The following is a 20,300-nucleotide window of genomic DNA, read 5'->3' as shown; positions in this document are numbered from 1 at the left end:
CAACTTTGATGTGTGTTGCTCTTAAAGGTTTGACATGTTGTGCATTTAGAGATGCAATTCTACACACCACTGTTGTAATATGTGGTTATTTGAGATACTGTCACCTTCCTGTCAGCTTGAATCAGACTGGCCTGTTCCTCTGACCTGTCTCATTAAAAGGGCAGTTTCTCCCACAGAACCGCCAGTCATTGGATGTAAACATGAGGAAATCTGCAGATGCTGAAAATTCAAGCAACACACACAAAAAATTCTAGTGAACGCCGCAGGCCAGGCAGCATCTATGGGAAGAGGTACAGTCGACATTTTGGCAAAGGGTCTCGGCCCGAAACGTCAACTGTGCCTCTTCCTATAGATGCTGCCTGGCCTGCGACGTTCACCAGAACTTCTTGTGTGAGTCACTGGATGTTTTGGTTTTTTGCACCATTAAACTCTAGAGACTGTTGTGTGTGAAAATCCCAGATCAGTAGTTCTGAAGATACTCAAACCACTCCATCTAGCACAAGCAATCATTCCACAGTCAGAGCCACTTAGATCACATTTCGTCCCCATTCTGGTGTTTGGTACGAACAACACCTCAACCCATCTTATCTCTTCTCCTCACCTGCCTATCATCACCCCCTGGTGCCCCTCCTCCTCTTTCTCCCTTGATCCACTCTCCTTTCCCATCAGATTCCTTCTTCTCCAATCCTTCACCTTTTCCATCTATCACCTTCCAGCTTTTCACTTCATCTCCCCTCCCACACCCTCTTGGCTTCACCTGTCACCTTCTAGCTTATACTCCTTTCCCACACCCACTTTCTTAGTCTGGCATCTTCCCTCTTCCTTTCCAGTCCTGATGAAGGGCCTCAGCATAAAACGCCGTGTTTTTTTCATTTCCATAGATGCTGCCTGACTTGCTGAAGCTCTTGACCACACCTGCATGCTTTTATACATTGAGTTGCCACATGATTTGCTGATTTGATGTTTGCATTAATGAGCAGGTATACAGATGTACCTAATAAAGTGGCCACTGAGTCTACTTGTATGAGAATAAACTTAATCTTGAATTTGGATATTAGTAGGATTACTGTTGAGATCTGGCTCCATCTTAGATTTTGTTTCAGTAGTTCCTCATTACCAAATATACAACTACAAAGACCAATATATCCCAGGTTTTCTATCTGTGAGTGTGAGGAAACACAAACTGTCTCATTCTTTGACAAAAGGACCCAACAAGTGGTTTGTCCACTCTCCTGTCCTATTAGATTCCTTCCTCTGCAGCTCTAACCGGAAGACCACAATCTGTGTGGATTGGTGATACATGTCCTCCTCACTGACAATCACGCTGGTGCACCGCAGGGGGTGTGCTTAGCCCACTGCTCTACTCTCTATATACACATGACTGTGTGGCTAGGCATAGCTCAAATACTATCTACAAATTTGCTGATGGTACAACCATTGTTGGTAGAATCTCAGGGGATGACAAGAGGGCATACAGGAGTGAGATATGCCAACTAGTGGAGTGGTGTCGCAGCAACAACCTGGCACTCAACGTCAGTAAGACGAAAGAGCTGATTGTGGACTTCAGGAAGGGTAAGACAGAGGAACACACACCAATCCTCATAGAGGGATCAGAAGTGGAGAGAGTGAGCAGTTTCAAGTTCCTGAGTGTCTAGATCTCTGAGGATCTAACCTGGTCCTAACATAGCGATGTAGTTATAAAGAAGGCAAGACAGCGGCTATACTTTTTTAGGAGTTTGAAGAGATTTGGCATGTCAACAAATACACTCAAAAACTTCTATAGTTGTACCATGGAGAGCATTCTGACAGGCTGCATTATTGTCTGGTATAGGGGTCTACTGCGCAGGACCGAAAGAAGCTGCAGAAGGTTGTAAATTTAGTCAGCTCCATCTCAGGTACTAGCCTACAAAGTACCCAGGACATCTTCAGGGAGTGGTGTCTCAGAAAAGCAGCGTCCATTATTAAGGACCTCCAGCACCCAGGGCATGCCCTTTTCTCACTGTTACCGTCAGGTCGGAGGTACAGAAGCCTGAAGGCACACACTCAGTGATTCAGGAACAGCTTCTTCCCCTCTGCTATCCGATCCCTAAACGGACATTGAATCTTTGGACACTACCTCACTTTTTTTTTAATATACGGCATTTCTGTTTTTGCACATTTTAAAAAATCTATTCAATATAGGTAATGATTTACTTGTTTATTAATTATTATTTGATTTTATTTATTATTTTTCTCTGCTAGATTATGTATTGCATTGAACTGCTGCTGCTGCGAAGTTAAACTTCACGTCACATGCCGGTGATAATAAACCCGATTCTGATACCTTTCTTACCCACGGCTTCACCTATCACCTTCCCTTCCCCCAGCTTTGACATTCTGACATCTTCCCCTTTCCACTTCAGTCCTGAAGAAGGGTCTGGTCCGATAGTTTATTCAATTTCACGGATGCTGCCCGACCTGCTCAGCTCCCGCAGCATTTCGCGTGAAGGTGGACAGCGCTCTGTTCTCCTCCTGGTCGCCAGGGGGCAACAGGGAGCCCGAGCGGCGCCGCGACGTCATCAACGGGCGCCCCGGGTGAGTGGTCGCGCTGTCCCGGTGACCTCAGTTTGTTCGCTGCTGCTGCTGCGGCTTCGGGAGGTGGTGGAGATGCCGCTGGGTTACACGCCGGACGAGAAGGCGCGATTCGAGCAGCTGGTGAAGTTGCGGCGCCAATGGCTAAAGGATCAGGAGCTGAGTCCCCGGGAACCCGTCCTTCCCGACAGCAAAGGGCCTGTGGCCAGGTTCTGGGAGAGCTTCCTGCAGCCGCGCAGTCTCTGGCGGATTTATGTGAGTGCCCGATGGTAACGGGGTGAATGGAGAGCAGGTCCCGTCACCCTGAACTGACAGACAACTAGCCACTTGCATCCAGTAAATCGCGACCTCTCCCCCCCCCCATCTATTCTCGGATTGCACTGTGACCTCTCCCCCCCATCTATTCTCGGATTGCACTGTGACACCCCCATCCACATGCAAACTTGTACTGCTCCCCCTCCCCGAATTGCACCTCGACACCGCCGCGTCTGCATTGCGACTTCTAACTGTTTATGTCTTTTGTATAAAGCTGGCCCAAGGGTGACCAGGCTCAAGTACCTTTAATTCTCTTCCTGACCCAGGTGGATGAATGTTCAAAGAGTGTTAGCAATACATTCGGCTCAGTTAACCAAATGTCAAAACTTAAATTCTTTGCACATTTGATCTGGCGACTACTTCATAAGTAGATAAGTCAGCAGCATGAATAGAACCTTGGAACCTACTCAGTCATTGATCAAGATCATTGCTGATCTTCCATTTTCCTGTCCAGTCTCCATCCCCCTTGTTTCACTTTACCTCAAGAATCTATCTGGAAATGTGGCTCACTGCCACCATTTTGGATACAGCCCAGTGGCTTCACCATCCTCTGCAAAGAGGGTCAGTTCTGTCTTTTAAAGGGAGAGGGGGTGGAGTATGCTTTATGATTAACTCATTGTGGTGCACGGGTGTGGCTGTCCTGCTCACCCAATCTGGAACAGCTGGAAGTCAAATATCATCCTTTTATCTGCTGAGGGAATTTTCCACCATCATCCTGAGATATTCCATCTCAGACAGGCTCCAGAGGAGCTGTGCACTGTAGTCAGCAATCGTGAAACAGTGCATCCTGATGCCTTCCCTATCAGTGTGGGGGATTTCAACCAAGCCAGCTTGAAGAAGTACCTGAACAACTTCCACCAACATATCACCTGTGGAACCAGAAGAGCAAACACACCTGACCACTGTTACTATCACCATCAAGGACACTTAGCGAGCCATCCCACGCCTGCACTTTCGGGAGTCCGATCACCTGATTGTACTTGTACTCCCAGCGTACAGGCAGAGACTAAAGATCACAGCACCAGTATGAAGACCAAGAAGGTATGGTCAGGAGAGGTTTACTGTATTGCTTTCAGTCGGTGGAGTGGACAGTGTTCAGGGATTCATCTTAGAAATTGAATGAATGTGCCACAGTTGTCACTGACTTCATCAAGATCTGCATGGATGGATGAATGTGTGCCTTTGAGAACATACCGGACATGCTGAAACAAAATCCGTGGAAGAACCAGGAGATTCGTAGTCCGCTGAGGGCTAGATCTGTGTTATTCAAGACCAGTGATCCCGAGCTATACAAGAAGTCCAAGTACAACCTATGGAAGCTAGTTTAAGAGCGAAGAAACAATTCTGATTGAGGCTGGAGACAGAATTGGTTGTACGTCTGCTCTGGCAGGGTTTGCAGGCCATTGCTTCCCACAGAGCGAAACGTAACATCGTGAATGGCTGTGATGCTTTTTCACTCCCACATGAGCTCAATGCCTTTTATTCACGCTTTGAAAGGGAGATTAAAACTCCACTTGTGGGAATCCCTGCAGCATCTGGTGACCCTGTGATCTCTGTCTCGGGGGCAGACATCAGAACATCTTTCAAGACGGTGAACAATTGCAAGGCGTCAGGTCCTGATGCTGTACTTTGTAGCCTCTGAAAGCCCATGCCATTCAACTGGCAGGAGTGTCCAAAGACACTTTCAATCTCTCTCTGCTGCAGTCAGAGGTTCCCAACTGCTGTAAAAGGATGACAACCACACCAATGCCCAAGGAGAGCAGAGTGAGCTGCCTCAACAGCCGTCACCCAGTGGCACTCACATCTCCTGTGATGAAGTGCTCTGAGAAATTGGTCATGGCTAGAATCAACTCCTGACAAATCAAGGACCTGAATCCACTGCAATTTGCCTGTCACCACAACAGATCTACAGTGGATGCAATCACACTGGCTCTCCACTCAACGTTGAATCACTTGGACAACAGTGGTACCTACATCAGGCTGCTGTTTATTGAGTACAGCTCAGCATTGAACACAATCATGTGCTCAGTTCTAATCAACAAGCTCCAAAACCTGGTTTTCTGTACCTCCCTCTGCAACTGGATCCTTGAATTCTTCACCGCGAGACCACCGTATTTGAGGATGGGAAATAACATCTCCCCCTTGCCTACAACCAACACTGGTACATTTCAAGAATGTGTGCTTAACACCCTGCTGTACTCTCTGTACACCCACAACTGTGAGCCAGCACAGCTCAAACACTACCTATAAATTTGCCGACAACACAGCTATTCTTACCGGAGCTTCAGACGGTGATGAGGAGGTGTACAGGAGCGAGATGGATCAGCTGGCTGAGTGGTGTCACAGCAACAACCTCACACTCAACATCATTAAGACCAAGGAATTGATCGAGGACTTCAGGAAGGGGAAGTCTAGTGAACGCACACCGGTCCTCATCGAGGGGTCAGCAAGCGGAAAGGCTGAGCAGTTTCAAGTTCCTGGATATCAATGTCTCTGAAGATTTGTCTTGGGCCCAACACATTAATGCAATTACAAAGAAAACTTGACAGTGGCTACATTGCATTAGAGTTTGAGAAGACTTGGAATGTCACCAAAGACACTTGCAAGTTTCTACAGATGTACTGTGGAGAGCATTCTGACTGGTTACGTCACAGTCTGGTATGGAGGGGCCACTGTGCAGCGTTGGGGAAAGTTGTAAACACAGACAGCTCAACTCATGGGCATTCCCAAGATCCAGGACACCTTCAAAAGGCGATGCCTCAAATAGGTGGCACCCATCACTAAGGACCCCCATCACCCAGGTCATGTCCTCTTTTCATTGCTACCATCATGGAGGAGGTACCAGAGCCTTAAGACACACACTCAACATATCAAAAACAGCTTCTTCCCCTCTGCCATCAGATTTCTGAATGGACTTTTTCCGCCTAGGTTGGGTGAGACTAGAACCAAAGGGCGTGGTTAAGGGTGAAAGGTGAAATGTTTAAGGGGAAAATGAGAAACTTTTTCACTCAGAAGGTGGTGGATGCAGGTTTGATGTCAACATTTAAGAGAGATTTTGGATAGGAAGCAGGAGGAGAAGATGGTGGTGCGCCTGCGTGTGCGCAGCCCTCCGGTGAAAAATGATATCGTATCTGTTAAATAGGGGCCGTGGACAATTCTGATTTGATAGAGACAGACGTGAAAGCACAGAGGAACATCTGGAGAAATTTCTGAAATGCTCGTCCGCTGCTGTCGTTACTGTGTGGTCGGGAATCTTTCGGAGGGTAGGCCTCAAAATCCCTGGCCTTGCCTGCTTTTGGCAACCGAGAAGGAGGTCGAATCGTTCGGCAAAGATGGCGCTCAGTACTCGGTGTTGGAGAGCTGATCAGAGCTCGAAGTTTTCGGATGACTCAGAGTCGGATTGTGGTTGACATGGCAGGGAGAGTTTTTCTTCCTTCTCCCATCTGCGTGAGATGTGGGACATTTGAGAGACTTTGAACTTTTTACTGTGCTCATGGACTTCTTCGTCAAGTTATGGTATTGTTGCACTGTTGTAACTATACGTTATAATTATGTGGTTTTGTTAGTTTTTTCAGTCTTGGTTTGTCCTGTGTTTTGTGATAACACACTGGAGGAAATATTGTATCATTTCTTAATGCATGCATTACTAAATGACAATAAAAAAGGACTACGTGTCTTCATAATCTAATAGAGGGTTATTGTCTGGGTGCAGGTCGATGGGTTTAGGCACACTAATAATTCGGCCCAGATTAGATAGGCCAGTGGGTCTGTTTCTGTGCTGTAATGTTCTATGACTGTGCCTGGGAGACCAAGCAATTTAGATTTGTTGGTGTCTGTAAAAGGCTGAACTTGTAATTTTCTAACACACCTCAGCGTATGGGTATTTTATGTCTCAGTCTGTCACTAAATACACTTGACATGGCAGTGGGGAGCCACTTCCATGAACTTGAGTCCTTTGAGTGAAGGTACTCCTATGCTACTTTTGGATGGGAACTTCCATGCTGCAGACACAGAGATAATGAAGGAAGGGTGATATGGTGCCTTGTATAAGTATTCAACCCCCAACCCTTTGTTCAAATAAGTGACTATTAGAACCAGAGGTTTGATCAATTTAACAGAGGATTTTTATTTTGAATCACATGCTTCTTTTTCACAGTATAATCCAAAAAAAAAGGGAAAATTGTAAAGCCTGAAAAACTAAACATTCAAAAACTGGAATGTCAGCAGTTCAAGGTATTCATCCCCCTTTGCTCAGTACTTAATTGAACCACCTCTCACAGCTATTGCAACCAATAGTCTTTTTGGATATGTCTGTTAGCTTTGCACAACATCATGGAGCAAGATTTGCCTGTTCCTCCTTGCAAAATTGCTCAAGCTGTGCCAGGTTGGATGGGGAGTGAGAGTGGACAGCAGTCTTGAGGTATAGACAGAGATGTTCTATTGGGTTAATGTCAGCTTCTTGACTGGGCCACTCAAGGATATAAATTTTCTTCATTGAAGCCTCTCCATGGCTGCTCTGGTAGTGTGCTTTTGGTTGTTGTCCTGCTGAAAGATGAATTTCCTCCCTAGTTTGGGCTATCTGGCAGAGCCTCGCAGGTTTTTATCCAGGATCTCTCTGTATTTAGCAGCATTCATCTTCACATCAATCCTGACCAGATTTCCAGTCCCTGCCACTGAAAAGCATCTTAGAGCATGATGCTACCTCCACCATACTTTATGGGGGTGATGGTGTTACCAGGCTGATGCACTGTATTAGATTTATAACACAAGTACTGCTTAGTGTTGAAGCCGAAAAGTTCCACTTCAGTCTCATCTGACCACAAGACCTTCTTCCACATCTTTACAGTACCTTCTATGTGATGCATTGCAAAGTCATTATGGCCAAGGAAATGCTTTTTTTTTTTTAGCAAGGGCTTCTTCCTTGCCACCCTTTCATAAATACCTTTTTTGTGCAAGGCCTTAGATTGTGGAGCCATGAACTTCACCCCCAGTTGTAGCCACTGACTTCTGCAGCTCACTCAGAGTGACTGTTGGCATTACAGTAGCCTCTCTTACAAGTGTTATTCTTCCCCGGTGACTAAGGTTAGAGGGGCAGTCTGACCTACTCAGTATTCCTGTGGTTTCATATTTTTTCTACGTTTACATGATGGACTGCACTGAACTCTGAGATATGTTCAGTGACTTTGACATGGTCTTGTACCCTTTCCCAGATTTGTGCTTCTCTATTATCATTTCCCTGTCTTGCCTTGAATGCTCTTTTGTCTTCACTTCGGTTTGGTCTGTTGAAAATCTACCATACTACTGGACCTTACAAAGAGAGGGGTTATGTATTCTTATGAATTTATTGAAAACAGGTGATACTCTAATTTTCTACGTCAAGTTGGACAGGTTGGTAACGTAGTGTACAGTATTGAGGAAAGTTAGCACAGAAATTACAGAAGAAATGGATACTTTTTTAGCTTGGCAATTTTGGTTTTTAATTTTTAGTAAGTTGTTGACAGGTTTAGGAAATTTTCTTTTGATTTGTCATGATGCACGATGTTTTGTGTATTAGCTCAAAACAATCTTACTTCAATATATTTAAAACTTAGAAATGAGACAGTAAAATGTGAAAATAGTTGTGGGGGCTGACTACTTTTTCAAGACAATGTGTATTTACAAGTTAGGATAATGTACAGCTTGGATGGGGTCATAGACAACTGCACTAGGTGCTCTTGTCCTCTTTAGAGATGATATTGCACATTGTGTTAGTGGTGGATGTGGTATCGATTAAGCAGCCTGTTTGACCTGTATGATGTGAGTTTCTTGAGTATTGTAGAGTTGTATTCAACCAGGCAAATAGGGAGATTTCTGTCATGATTTTGAATTGTAGGTGCTAGAAGAGCTTTGTGGGTAACAGGAGGTGTTTCACTTATCATAGGATCTGAACTCATGTAGTCACAATTTTTATGTGGCTGGTCTAATTGAGTTTCTTGCTGATCAATATGTTGATGTGGAAGAACTCTAGTGGTGATGCCATCCAATGTCAAGGTGGTTTGTTGGATACTGTCATATTGGGCAAGGTGATTACCTGGCACTAATGTGAAAACAGTGTCACTTGCTATTTATCAGCCTATGTCTGAATATTATTAAGGTCTTGCTGCATGCAGGTATGGTCTGCTTTGTTTGCCAAAGTATTACAAGTAGAATTTAACATCAGCAAGCATCCTTACTTCTGACTGATGAGTGATAAGTCATTGATGAAGCAAATGAAGACAATTCAGGATTCAAAATACATTTATTATTTATTATGGAGTATACAATCCTGAGATTCATCTTTGCCACAGACAGTCACAAAACAAAGAAAAACGATTAGAACCAATCCATTCAGAGAAAAATATCAAGGATCAAACTCCTTTCTGCCCCCATGCGCAAAAAAATCACATAAATGGCAACAAAAAAGAACAAAATCACAGAATATAAAACACAAAATCGAAAGTTAGTTCATATTTCAGTTCCATTCAGCTCAGTATTCATTATCTGTAGGCTGCCCCGATTCAAAAATCGGCCAAAAGTAGTAAGAAGAAAGGAGCAACCAGAGCAGGAACTAGAAACTAGAACACATTATAAACCTTGATTAGAGTCTGAAAATCCTGCAGTGATGTCCTGGGGTGGAATTAATCGTTTCCAACAACCACAATCATCAAGTTCAGTTGGTTAGTCCTGACGAAGGGTCTCGGCCTGAAATGTCGACTCTTCCTAGAGACGCTGCCTGGCCTGCTGCGTTCACCAGCAACTTTGATGTGTGTTGCTTGAATTTCCAGCATCTGCAGAATTCCTCTTGTTTGCGTTTTACAATTATCAAGGTATGATTCCAACACTAGACTGGTTTCACTCGAGTGAGTCCCATTGTCTTAAGTTTCACCAGGGCTTCTTGATGGCACCTTTGAAATAATAACTGGATGTCACAGGCAGTCATTCTGGAATGAGGACCATGTGTATTTGTGGCCAGCAAGGATGTTTCAGTAAGTCCTGTAAATAGGTTCATGTTCCAGATTCACAATGGTTGCCGGCTATTGTAGGCAGATGTTGCTCTTATCTGTTCATTACCTTTCAATTGTTATCGATACTTCTTCCGTTCCTGAAATCTCTTCCTGAGGATATTCTTCCCTGAAGCATGGTACAGTATTGTTCATGACCAGCAGATGCTTATGGTTTTATTTAACTGAACAGTGAGAAAGAACAGACAGTAACAACTTCACATTCAGTGCTGTTCTCAATCAGTGTTCTCCCTTGAATTTTTTTCAGTTGGCATTGTGTGTCAAGTTTAATTCTGCTCTCCTATGATTACAACCTGTCCACAGCTAAGATAGTAAATAAAAGCTTACATTCGTTGGATGTAGGTGACCAGAATTTGAGTAGTGAGCTGCAGTTGCTCTTGGTTCCCTCAGCCACAAGGAGTAAGACATAATAGGCTGCATTGTACTCTTTTCCATCTGCCTCTGGAGTTGGACCCAGAGCTGCATTTGCCCCTCAGTTGTGTAGCTGCCCAGGACTCATTTAGAATTAAACAGAAAATTAAAATAAAGAAAATTAAGCTCAAGGTTGGTGACCTCATTGCAATGAATGAAATGTGCTACTTGTACCTGCTGTAGAATTGAGGGGCCAGTTATGAAGTATATTTGGTCTGTTGACTCAGTGGGTTACTTGGTAAACCCAGGGGCCAAATATGTTAGCAAGTGGCGGCCAGGATATTCTGTGAAGCAGTACACAGAATGATTAAAGAGTATTCTTCCCATTGTTTGGGGCTAATTTAACCTTCAACCACCTTGGTTTCACATTTTCTGTATTACAGCAAGAAATACACTAAAGCTGTAAATCAGTTTCAGTGTGAAAGGCACCAGAAAACAGAAAGACTGATCTGCTGAGAAATTCTAAAATTTTCAGATCAATATCATACTGGAAAAAATTCCCTTTTTTATCTACATCATTCACCTGTGAATGTGAAAGTGAGGCTTAAACCGAGAGAATGCACTGTGTCTCATGGATGGATTTGATTGGACATAATGTTTCAGCAATTTAGCAGCACGCGGCCTCTCTGGTGAATGATATCTGTAATCTGTCAAGTAGGGGACCGTGCACAATTCTGATTTGATGGAGACAGACATGAGAGTACAGAGGAACATCTGGAGAAACTTCTGAAATGCCCGCTTCGCTGCCGCTGCTACTGTGTGGTAACTGGAATCTCCGGAGCAGAAGGCCCCGAATCCTCGGCTTTGCTTGTTTCGGCGGCCGGGGCGAGGTCGAAGGCACTCGGCAGAGGATGGCGCTCGGGAGGCTGTATCAGAGAGGCTGGTCGGAGGCTCAAAGTTTTCGGATGGACAGAGTCAGTGTCGGCTGTTGTCGGGTGCGTCCAGTGCATCGGCAGTTGTCGGTGCCTGAAAGTTTATGGTAGGGAGTTTCTCCCTTTTGCCGCCTGCTATCAGGGACTCGGGAGTCGATCGGGACTTGAGACTTTTTTTTTTACCATGCCCATGGTCTGTTCCTTATCACATTATGGTATTGCTTTGCACTGCTGTAACTATATGTTATAATTATGTTGTTCTGTCAGTGTTAGTCTTTGGTTTGTCCTGTTTTTCTGTGATATCACTCTGGAGGAACATATATGCATTTCTAAATGACAATAAACAAGGACAGAGTGTTCTCATAATCTAATCTAATCTAAATGTACTGTGTAGGGTCTAGTCAGGTTCTGGAAATGGCATCTTTCAATGGTGGTTTTGAATGAAATCTTTCTGAATTCTTCTACCCCTCATCTTTGTGTATGTTCACATATTATTTTTCTGTGTTTCAGACTTACAAGGCATGTAATGCAGGTTGGTGGACTCTGAGTCGATTACTGATTCCTGCTTGGGTTGTTCATTATTACATAAAGTACCATGTCGATGTAAGTACCAATATAAAGGGTTACTATGCAGACTTCTTAATTATTGGCAAATTTCAAAACACATTTATTATCAAATAATGTATAAATTATACACCTTGAGATTTGCTGGCTTTTAGGCAGCCGCAAAGCAAGAATCTCAAATAACTCAATTTTTTTAAAAAGACCAAAAATACACTGCGCAGAGAAAGGTGGGGGGGGGAGGGGGGACACGAATCACGTAAACAATAGAAGCGAGTCAACAGCATTCCGAACCAAACTGAACCTCAGACCTGCTCCTGGAGCAGCTGGGAGTAGGCACAAGCCTTGGTCCCAGTTCATCGCACCAGTGGGGCAAAAACGAACAGCAGCCAGATCAGTTCACGGTCTCGGTGCCATTGAAAAAGAATGAACGTTTGCGGGAGAGCAAGCGAAATCAGCTCGACCCTCACCTCCGTTCCCGACACTTGGGCTTCCAGTCTATCTGTGCTGTCGTTTAAATTGTCCAAGCTCCGGGTAGTGCCTCACTCTAGGACCCAGACCCTGGCACCATGGTACGCTTGTGAAGCCATCTCGATTTCACCTAATTGGCTCGGAGCTTGGAGCAATCTTGCACCCAGGTTAGGTGGACGGTCATCGAAACTTCCGCATTGGCTCCTCTCCAAATCGCTCACTCCATCTCCGGCAGCAATACCAACTCGGTCTGTTACCCCGGCTCGAACACGTTGCGCCTCACAATGCCCCGGCACTGCTGATCCACCGAACCAGCCTCATCTCCACCTGCCTCCTCGCTGCCTGCGGTGATACTTCACCACAATTTGCTTCATAAAGGGTGTTATAGGTAATGTTTTTAGTTGAACCTCTTGCCTACCGAACTACCAGTAAGTTTCAAACATCTTCGCTAGTGCCAAATTAAACCAGAGTATGGATAAACATTAAAATACTTGCAATTCTACAGTGCAGTAGTTACCAAATTTTTTTTTGGATTACCACCCCCTTGGCTCCCAGACAACATCCCTAGTGTCTCTTCCCCCACCAACCCTTTCCAGCCATTACATAAAAACTATAAAGAATTCTAATTTACAATGCACAGTGAAAGAAGAGAAGAGTTACAAATTCAAAGCAGTGGAAATAAATTGCAAAATTCATTCAAGTCTATTTAAAGCTACTAATAAAATTATTTAATTACAGTAAAAGGAATTTTCATCAACAGTTTTAGAGTGTACTAGTGGTCCAACTATTCAGTACTTCATTGCTTTTTCACTTTTCAGTGAAATGGTAGGGCTCTGCGCAGTGATATCAGGCTGAATGTCACTCAGAAGGAGTCTCACATCCCCACATTTAGTAATTTTCACTCTATTTTGTTCCTTTGAAAGAAGTTGGACAACTTCTGTTCCGTTAAATATGTTGAAAAGGCAATAAAGAACATCTTGACCTTTTTCCACAGTGCAAGAAAATGTTCAGAGATTTCTTTCTGCAACCAAAAGTCTTGATATGATTTTTTTGAACCTCTGCTTTAGTCATTTTGCATTGAGATCAATTCTTCCTCCATCCTTCCTGTTAATTCCTCATTACAAGTGTTCAGGAATGGATTTATTACCCAATATGGAATTTGGATTGACAGAAGATCCGGAAATCTCTTTGTCATGTCTTTCTGCAGCTCACCCAGGTGAGCACAGTATACTTGAATATCCTCATCTGGTATTCTTTCTTTCTCTTACAACTCAGAGAGGCTCAAACATTGGAAAAGGTTGCAACAGTCAGTGTCGCACTGAAACAGGATTAACTTGCATGTAAAGACGGCTGATTTGACTTTGATAAGATTCACGTCACTTCCTTGCAATTGAAGGTTATTTCATTAGACTTTGTGAATAATTCTGACAAATAAGTAATATCATGCCAAATATTTTTGAGTTGATTACTGAATGAAGCATTCAAGTCTTCAAAGACTTACCACAATTTCAAAAGGCATACAAAAGTGTCTTGGGCAGTTTCCTTTTAAGAGCCAGCTGGCTTCTTTGTGCAAGAGCAAGTGTTCAAACTGTTCAGCACCCTCAGTACAAAGCTCTCAAAATAATTAAGAATTGAGAACATGGGACTTGATTTTATTCACTGCTGTGATTATGGTATTTAATGATTTGTCATCCGACTGCTTAGGTTTTTTACAACAAGATGTTGTCTGTCACTTACACAGTGAATGGTAAACATGTTGGGTACAGCTTTTTCCAAAAAAAACTAATAATCCACACAGTGGTATCCTGTCATTGATGTTGCCCCATCTGTTGCAGAACTAAGAATGTTGGTGAGCAGAGTGCCCTTCTCTTTGAAAACCTGTTCAATGATATGAAATATTGACTCCCCTTTCATATCTATTTCTAGTCCCCTTGCAATTAACAACTCTTGAACCATTTAGCAATGACCAATGAAATGTATGAAGCACACAAACCATCATGCTTTGAAAAGTTTTATGTTTCTGAAAGTTTTCACAAAGTGACTGAAAATAAGCTGAGTTCTGGTTTGCCTTATTGGAGTGTATTCTCCTCAAATGTTCAAGGAGCCTGGATGGTTTCATTGCCTCATTTGGGGGGGGAAAACTTTTTCACGCAACACACATTGGCTGCTGTTGGTTGCTTGATGCTGGTATAAATCCATATTTCAGATATTTCACACTATACTGTCTGCACTTTATTTGTTTGATCTTGCTCTGCTATTTTCGTTATGGGTAAATGACCGCAGTCATTCACTTATTGTTTTAAGTCCAACCTCAAGCGCTGTGATTAATACAGGAGAAAGTTATGATGTCATCATAACTCAGGGAAAACCAGACTGACTGCCTGAAGGCACATAAAGTGGGGCAGTAATATCTCGGTTGGGTTGTGGGCTAGAGAAATGCGGTCAAGACCATTTGAAATGGCAGATTCTGAACTTTATCTCATTGAATGCCATATCCTAATTCACAGGAATTGTATCACTGTGTGATTAGAGTATGAGAATCATACTACCTAACTCTGTACTATAGAAGTGAATGGCAGTAATGTGTGGTCAGGGCCTGGAAATAACACAATTTCTTCAATCCATGATACACCAAATACAGAAGTGTTACACTGCTTTTCAACAACTTCGAGCAAAGTCTAAGAGAGTGGTGGAGTTAGCAAGAGATGTGATCATTGTAATTAATTATGAGGCACTGAGAATCAAGTGCTTATAACAAATAATTCATTTGTTAAATCAAACCTGTATTCCCTCAGCTGCTCTCCTTGCTACTGAATGCCCCCAGAGCGGTGATATTACCCACTTTGAGAACCACTTATCTAGAACCATAGAACACTGTAGCAGAGAAAACAGGCCATTCGGCCCTTCTAGTCTGTGCCAAAACATTATTCCGCTACTCCCATTGACCTACATCCAGTCCATAATCCTCCAGACCTCTCCCATCCATGTACCTATGCAATTTATTCTTAAAACTTAAGAGTGAGCCCGCATTTACCACGTCAGCTCGTTCCACACTCCCACCCCTCTCTAAGTGAAGAAGTTCCCCCTGATGTTCCCCCTAAACCTTTCCCCTTTCACCCTAAAGCCATGTTCTCTCGTATTTATCTCTCCTAATCTAAGTGGAAAAGCCTATTCACATTTACTCTGTCAAAACCCCTCATAATTTTGTAAACCTCTATCAAATCTCCCCTCATTCTTCTACGCTCCAAGAATAAAGTTCTAACCTGTTCAATCTTTCCCTGTAACTCAACTCCTGAAGACCCGGCAACATCCTAGTAAATCTTCTCTGCACTCTTTCAATCTTACTGATATCCTTCCTATAGTTAAGTGACCAGAACTGTACACAATTTTCCAAATTTGGCTGCACTAATGTCTTATACAACCTCCCCATAACATCCCAGCTCCTATACTCAATACTTTGATTTATGAATGCCAGGATGCCAAAAGCCTTCTTTACAACCCTGTCTACCTGTGACACCACTTTCAGGGAATTATGTATCTGAACTCCCAGATCTCTTTGTTCCTCCGCATTCCTCAGTGCCCTACAATTTACTGTGTTTGTCCTTCCAAAATGCTTTATACCAAATGAAGTTCTTGTTAAACAGTTGTAATGTTGGAAATGCAGCAGCCAATTTATGCACAGCAAGATCTCACAAATAAAGTAATATCAAAAGTTAATGTAACTTGAAAATAAAGTTGTTATTTATTTAATTGTTGTTTGTGGTGTAGCTAATGACACAAAATAGTAGGGATTTCTCCTCAACTGTTCTAAGGTCCAAATGGAGTAAAGTTAGAAAACTCATACACATGTGGGCTGGTAGTTCAGAACTCACTGGATAAAAACAGTTATAAAGGCCAACTCTTAACTTTCAATCTGATATTTATGTTGAAGGATTAGGTGCTGTGTTCCTATTGTTATGGCAGTGTGTTGCTGCAGTCTGCATTGAGGTCCTACCCATTCTAGTCGCTAAAATGGATTTTATTCCCTTCACATACAAACAAAGGACGTCAAACTTTCTCCTGGCATAGACTACTGAATATTAACATCTGAATCCATATCAGCCTATATTAACTTCTGATGTACTGGGGATCTTAACCATGTGAACTGTGAAGTTAGGAATTACTATTGATAAAGAATTGCAAGTGGTCCTTGTACTCTTCATCTAGTCTCACAGGAAAGACAAATCAGGACATATAAAAGTGTTGGGTATGAAAAGGCCAGCTGGTCATCAAGTACGCCCCACAACATCATAGTCAAACATCCATAATAATACAGCCTCTCTTTCCCATTTTCCATTTACTCATTAATTTCTTGTGAGAAAGACAAAAATGTAAAAGAAATATAAAAGAACCAGTAAGAGAAAGGAATGCACAAGAAAATTATTTTCAACGAATTTTATATTCTCCCTATTAAAGAAACTTCCCTCAACAACCAAAAAAAAGTGACTGGGGTTTTTGCTGCCAAGACCCTAGCATCTCTTAACCTTGTGCCTGTTTCATTTTTAGGAGGATCCTTTAAACCCTACTTCTTTGGCTGTGCTTTAAGTCACTCTCCTAATATCCCCTTGCGGGACCTTGATGTTCATTACTGAATTATCTTCAAACATTTGAATTGTTGAGTTATACTTGTTGCCTGCCTTTTTAATGTTTGCATTTAGTTTGATTTCTCAGAGCCAAAATATTATCTTTCTTAAATCTGTGTTTTTATTTCACAGGCTAAACCATATGGTATTGTAAATGTGAAGCCCAGGATTTTTCCAGTAAGTTACCTTGAGTGGATTGAGTTAACAAATTCAATTGTGCGTCTTCTCTGAAATCACACAAATTAAACTTCAGCTGAGAAATGGTAACTTGATGCAAAGGAGAGTTGGGGGAGCAGAAAAGTCAGGCAGTGGAAATCCAAAATGGAATCTTTGAAATCCCCACAGATGAAAAAATGCAGAGATAATGAGAAATGAAGTACCAGAAAAGAAATTATTTTCTAGTCATAGCATATCAATGGCTAAGGAGTACATCTTTTCACAGCCTGAGCTTGTTACATAAGGCAAGCAAGGCCTGAGCCACTTGGTGAAGCTGAATGCCACCTTATGTGCAGATCACATTTCAAGAACTGGAATGATTAGAAAAAAAACAGCAGTTCTCCAAGGAATGTCCTATCAGATATTTGCAAATGGAGACGTGTCTGATTCATTCTTGCTTATTTGCAAGATTCTTCCCACACAATGAAATTGCTCTCATTTTGGAGCGGGTTGTGCGAGTCATGGGGCCTCTGGATGTGAAGGTGTCTGATGAAGTAATTGATAAGAATAATTATGCTATTTACATGTGCCAAACATTCTGTGGACGTATTACCTCATTTCTACAAGGTAAGATACATTTTTGTGAATAGAATTTTACTTGGGGTGCCTTCATTAGAGAAGTTGAACAAGTGTGCCAAAAAAAAAAGTGTAAGTGGAAGGGAATCAGAAGTACATACAAAAAAATCAAGTTCATAGAATACTTATTACATCGAGAAAACTAGGTTGTGCTACCTGGAAAGGCTAGACAGTTTAGACCTCTAACTAGGACTGGTCATATAAAGTTCCTTTTCTGAGGGCTGTGAATCTTTAACTTATCTGTTCCAAAGGGTGGTGGGGAACAGATTATTAAAAATATTAAAGGTGAATCAAAGAATTGAGGGTTAACAGCCCTGATCTCTGTATCTCTATCGAGAGACAGACAAGATCAGGACTTGAGGTGAGCCCTGGTATCTGTCTCTCTTCCCCCACCCCACCCCCACTCTCTCTAGAGAGAGAAAGACACATGCAGACAGACAAGATCAGGGCTCATCTATGGTGTGCCATTTTCCCATAACCCTCATTTCTTCAATTCAGATTTATAGGTAGATACAGCATGGAATAGGCTCTTCCGGCCCTTTGAGCCATGCCACCCAGCAATCACCGATTTAGTCCTCTCCTAACCACATGACAATTTACAATAACCAATTAACCTACCAACCGGTATGTCTTTGGACTGTGGAAGGAAACTCACGTGGTCACAGGGAGAACATACAAACTCCTTACAGACAACCGCAGGAACTGAACCGGCTTCCTTGTACTGTAAAGCATTGTGCCTTACCACTACACTACCATGAATGGCGAGACAAGTTTGATTGGCCTGGTGATGTAGTCTTGCTCCTATTCTCTTGATTAGAAATCAGACGCCTAACACTTGTGTTCTAAGTAGGCCATTATATTCTGAGCACACTCTTTGGAAAGATACATATATCTTGGAGTATGCAGTGTAGATCTAACAGAATGAAACCTGGATTCGAAAAATTTAATTAAATTATAAAGAGAAGTGGCAAGGACCAAGATTATATTCCCTAGATCAAGTGGTGAATTGATAAAAATTTACTGTAAGTATACTGTAGTGTGGATGAGAAACAATGTCAAATAATGCACTTTGCTGTTATGTTAACCATGTAAATTATATATTTTGGTGCAATGAAAATAAGTGAAAATCAAACTAAGGGTAAAAGCTTTTGAGCTGTGATTACACAGTAACAGAAATGTTAGATCAGAAACCAAAGGTTGAAAATGTTCAACAACTGGGTATATTTCTATTAAGAATAACATGCACTGCACTTTCAAACTCAGTGGGAATTAGATGAGCTAAATATTACAGCTGCATTGAAAGATCCGTGCTTTATGTTAACTTTACAGAAGCAATATGTAGATTGGATGAACATTGCACTATGAAATGTTTAATTCAGTGATGCTGAATTTCAATAAGGGTGACATGCAACCTCTGCTATAAAGCCTGTGTAGCGTTAGTGACTGACAATGAATCATTTCTTCACTGAGGTTAAATCAATTGGTTTGTTCCTTCAGGGTGACACAGTTTTGGAAACTGGGGAAGTGATTCCACCACTCGTCAAAGATGAGCATCCGAAGCACCATTAAAGGCTCATGTTGGCATCTGATGTAAATGGTATATGATTAACTTCAAATGAAAGACACAAATGCAGCTGTTCCTTTTTGAATGACTTATTTATCATTAAAATACTGATTTACCAGTATTCGGAACACAATCACTTGTTTCTTAACTTCACCCTGTGAGCTTACTGCTGTCATCTGCATACTTGACTTTAAACTGCTGCATTACAGGCAAACGTACCTTCAACTTAAACCCAAGATCTAGAAAAATATCTAGAATAAAATTGGTTAAATGCAGTGAAGCAATTTACTGTGGCAGGGGATCTAGTGTGTAAAGGAAAAAAAAAACTTGAGACTTGGTTAACAGATATCAAAACTATTTTTAATTTAACTTTATTTAGTAAGTAAAAAATTGCAATGTATATACCCAACTGTAGATAGATTTACATTAAATATACAATAATAAGTATATCCCAATTACAAAAAATATACCCAATCATAAACTTGTGTTCAATATGGAAATAAGTATGCTTTAATTACACCACTTATTTCTAATTCTTCATTAGCCATTACAGTAACCTCTACAATACATGTAATGTCATTGTGAGCTGATCAAATCCAGTCTCATCCAACTGCAGTTTGGATTTTAGATAAGCAGCATAATAACACCTTTACTTTGTCTCCATGCCATGCACAGTCTGTGGTCAACTCCCATCAGTTACATATATGCACTTCTTTACCAAACACACTACAGTACTTCCTCCTCCAGGATAAACTGGCTGTTCAGTCCCAATAGTCTGAACTTGTGTTTGTTACACATAAATCCAAACCCACTCTTCATTCCACCTTATTAGCATATCTTTTTTTTTCTTTTTTCTAATGTTTATGCAGTTTGCCCTTAACTTCATCCAGATCATGTGCATCATTTAGTTCTGTGGAAATACTTTTTCATTGTTCTGCAGAAAGAATTTTGCTCCATTCCTTACAAATCTGTGGCTAACAAATTAAAGGGCAATATCTTTGATAAGAGCTCCATTATTGATATTTATATAAACATTAGAACTGAAGTGAGATTATGAAAAGTAGTAAAAAACATATGCTAT

At 41.9% G+C, this 20,300-nt stretch overlaps 1 protein-coding gene across 1 annotated transcript; it reads left to right on the top strand.

Moving 5' to 3' along the window:
• Positions 1-2,554: 2,554 nt before the first annotated feature.
• ndufb6 (NADH:ubiquinone oxidoreductase subunit B) lies at positions 2,555-19,352 on the top strand. Its single transcript, XM_072258147.1, has 4 exons — positions 2,555-2,826; positions 11,720-11,812; positions 16,996-17,040; positions 19,153-19,352. Exons 1-4 carry the CDS (start codon positions 2,647-2,649, stop codon positions 19,222-19,224), a joined length of 390 nt encoding a protein of 129 aa, XP_072114248.1. The 5' UTR covers positions 2,555-2,646; the 3' UTR covers positions 19,225-19,352.
• The last annotated feature ends 948 nt before the right edge of the window (positions 19,353-20,300 follow it).

This window comes from Mobula birostris, chromosome 5 (genome assembly GCF_030028105.1).
Source record: "Mobula birostris isolate sMobBir1 chromosome 5, sMobBir1.hap1, whole genome shotgun sequence".
In the NCBI taxonomy this organism is placed as follows: domain Eukaryota; kingdom Metazoa; phylum Chordata; class Chondrichthyes; order Myliobatiformes; family Myliobatidae; genus Mobula; species Mobula birostris.
Note: the sequence above shows the minus strand (reverse complement) of the source record. Positions and strands in the feature narration are given on the sequence as shown.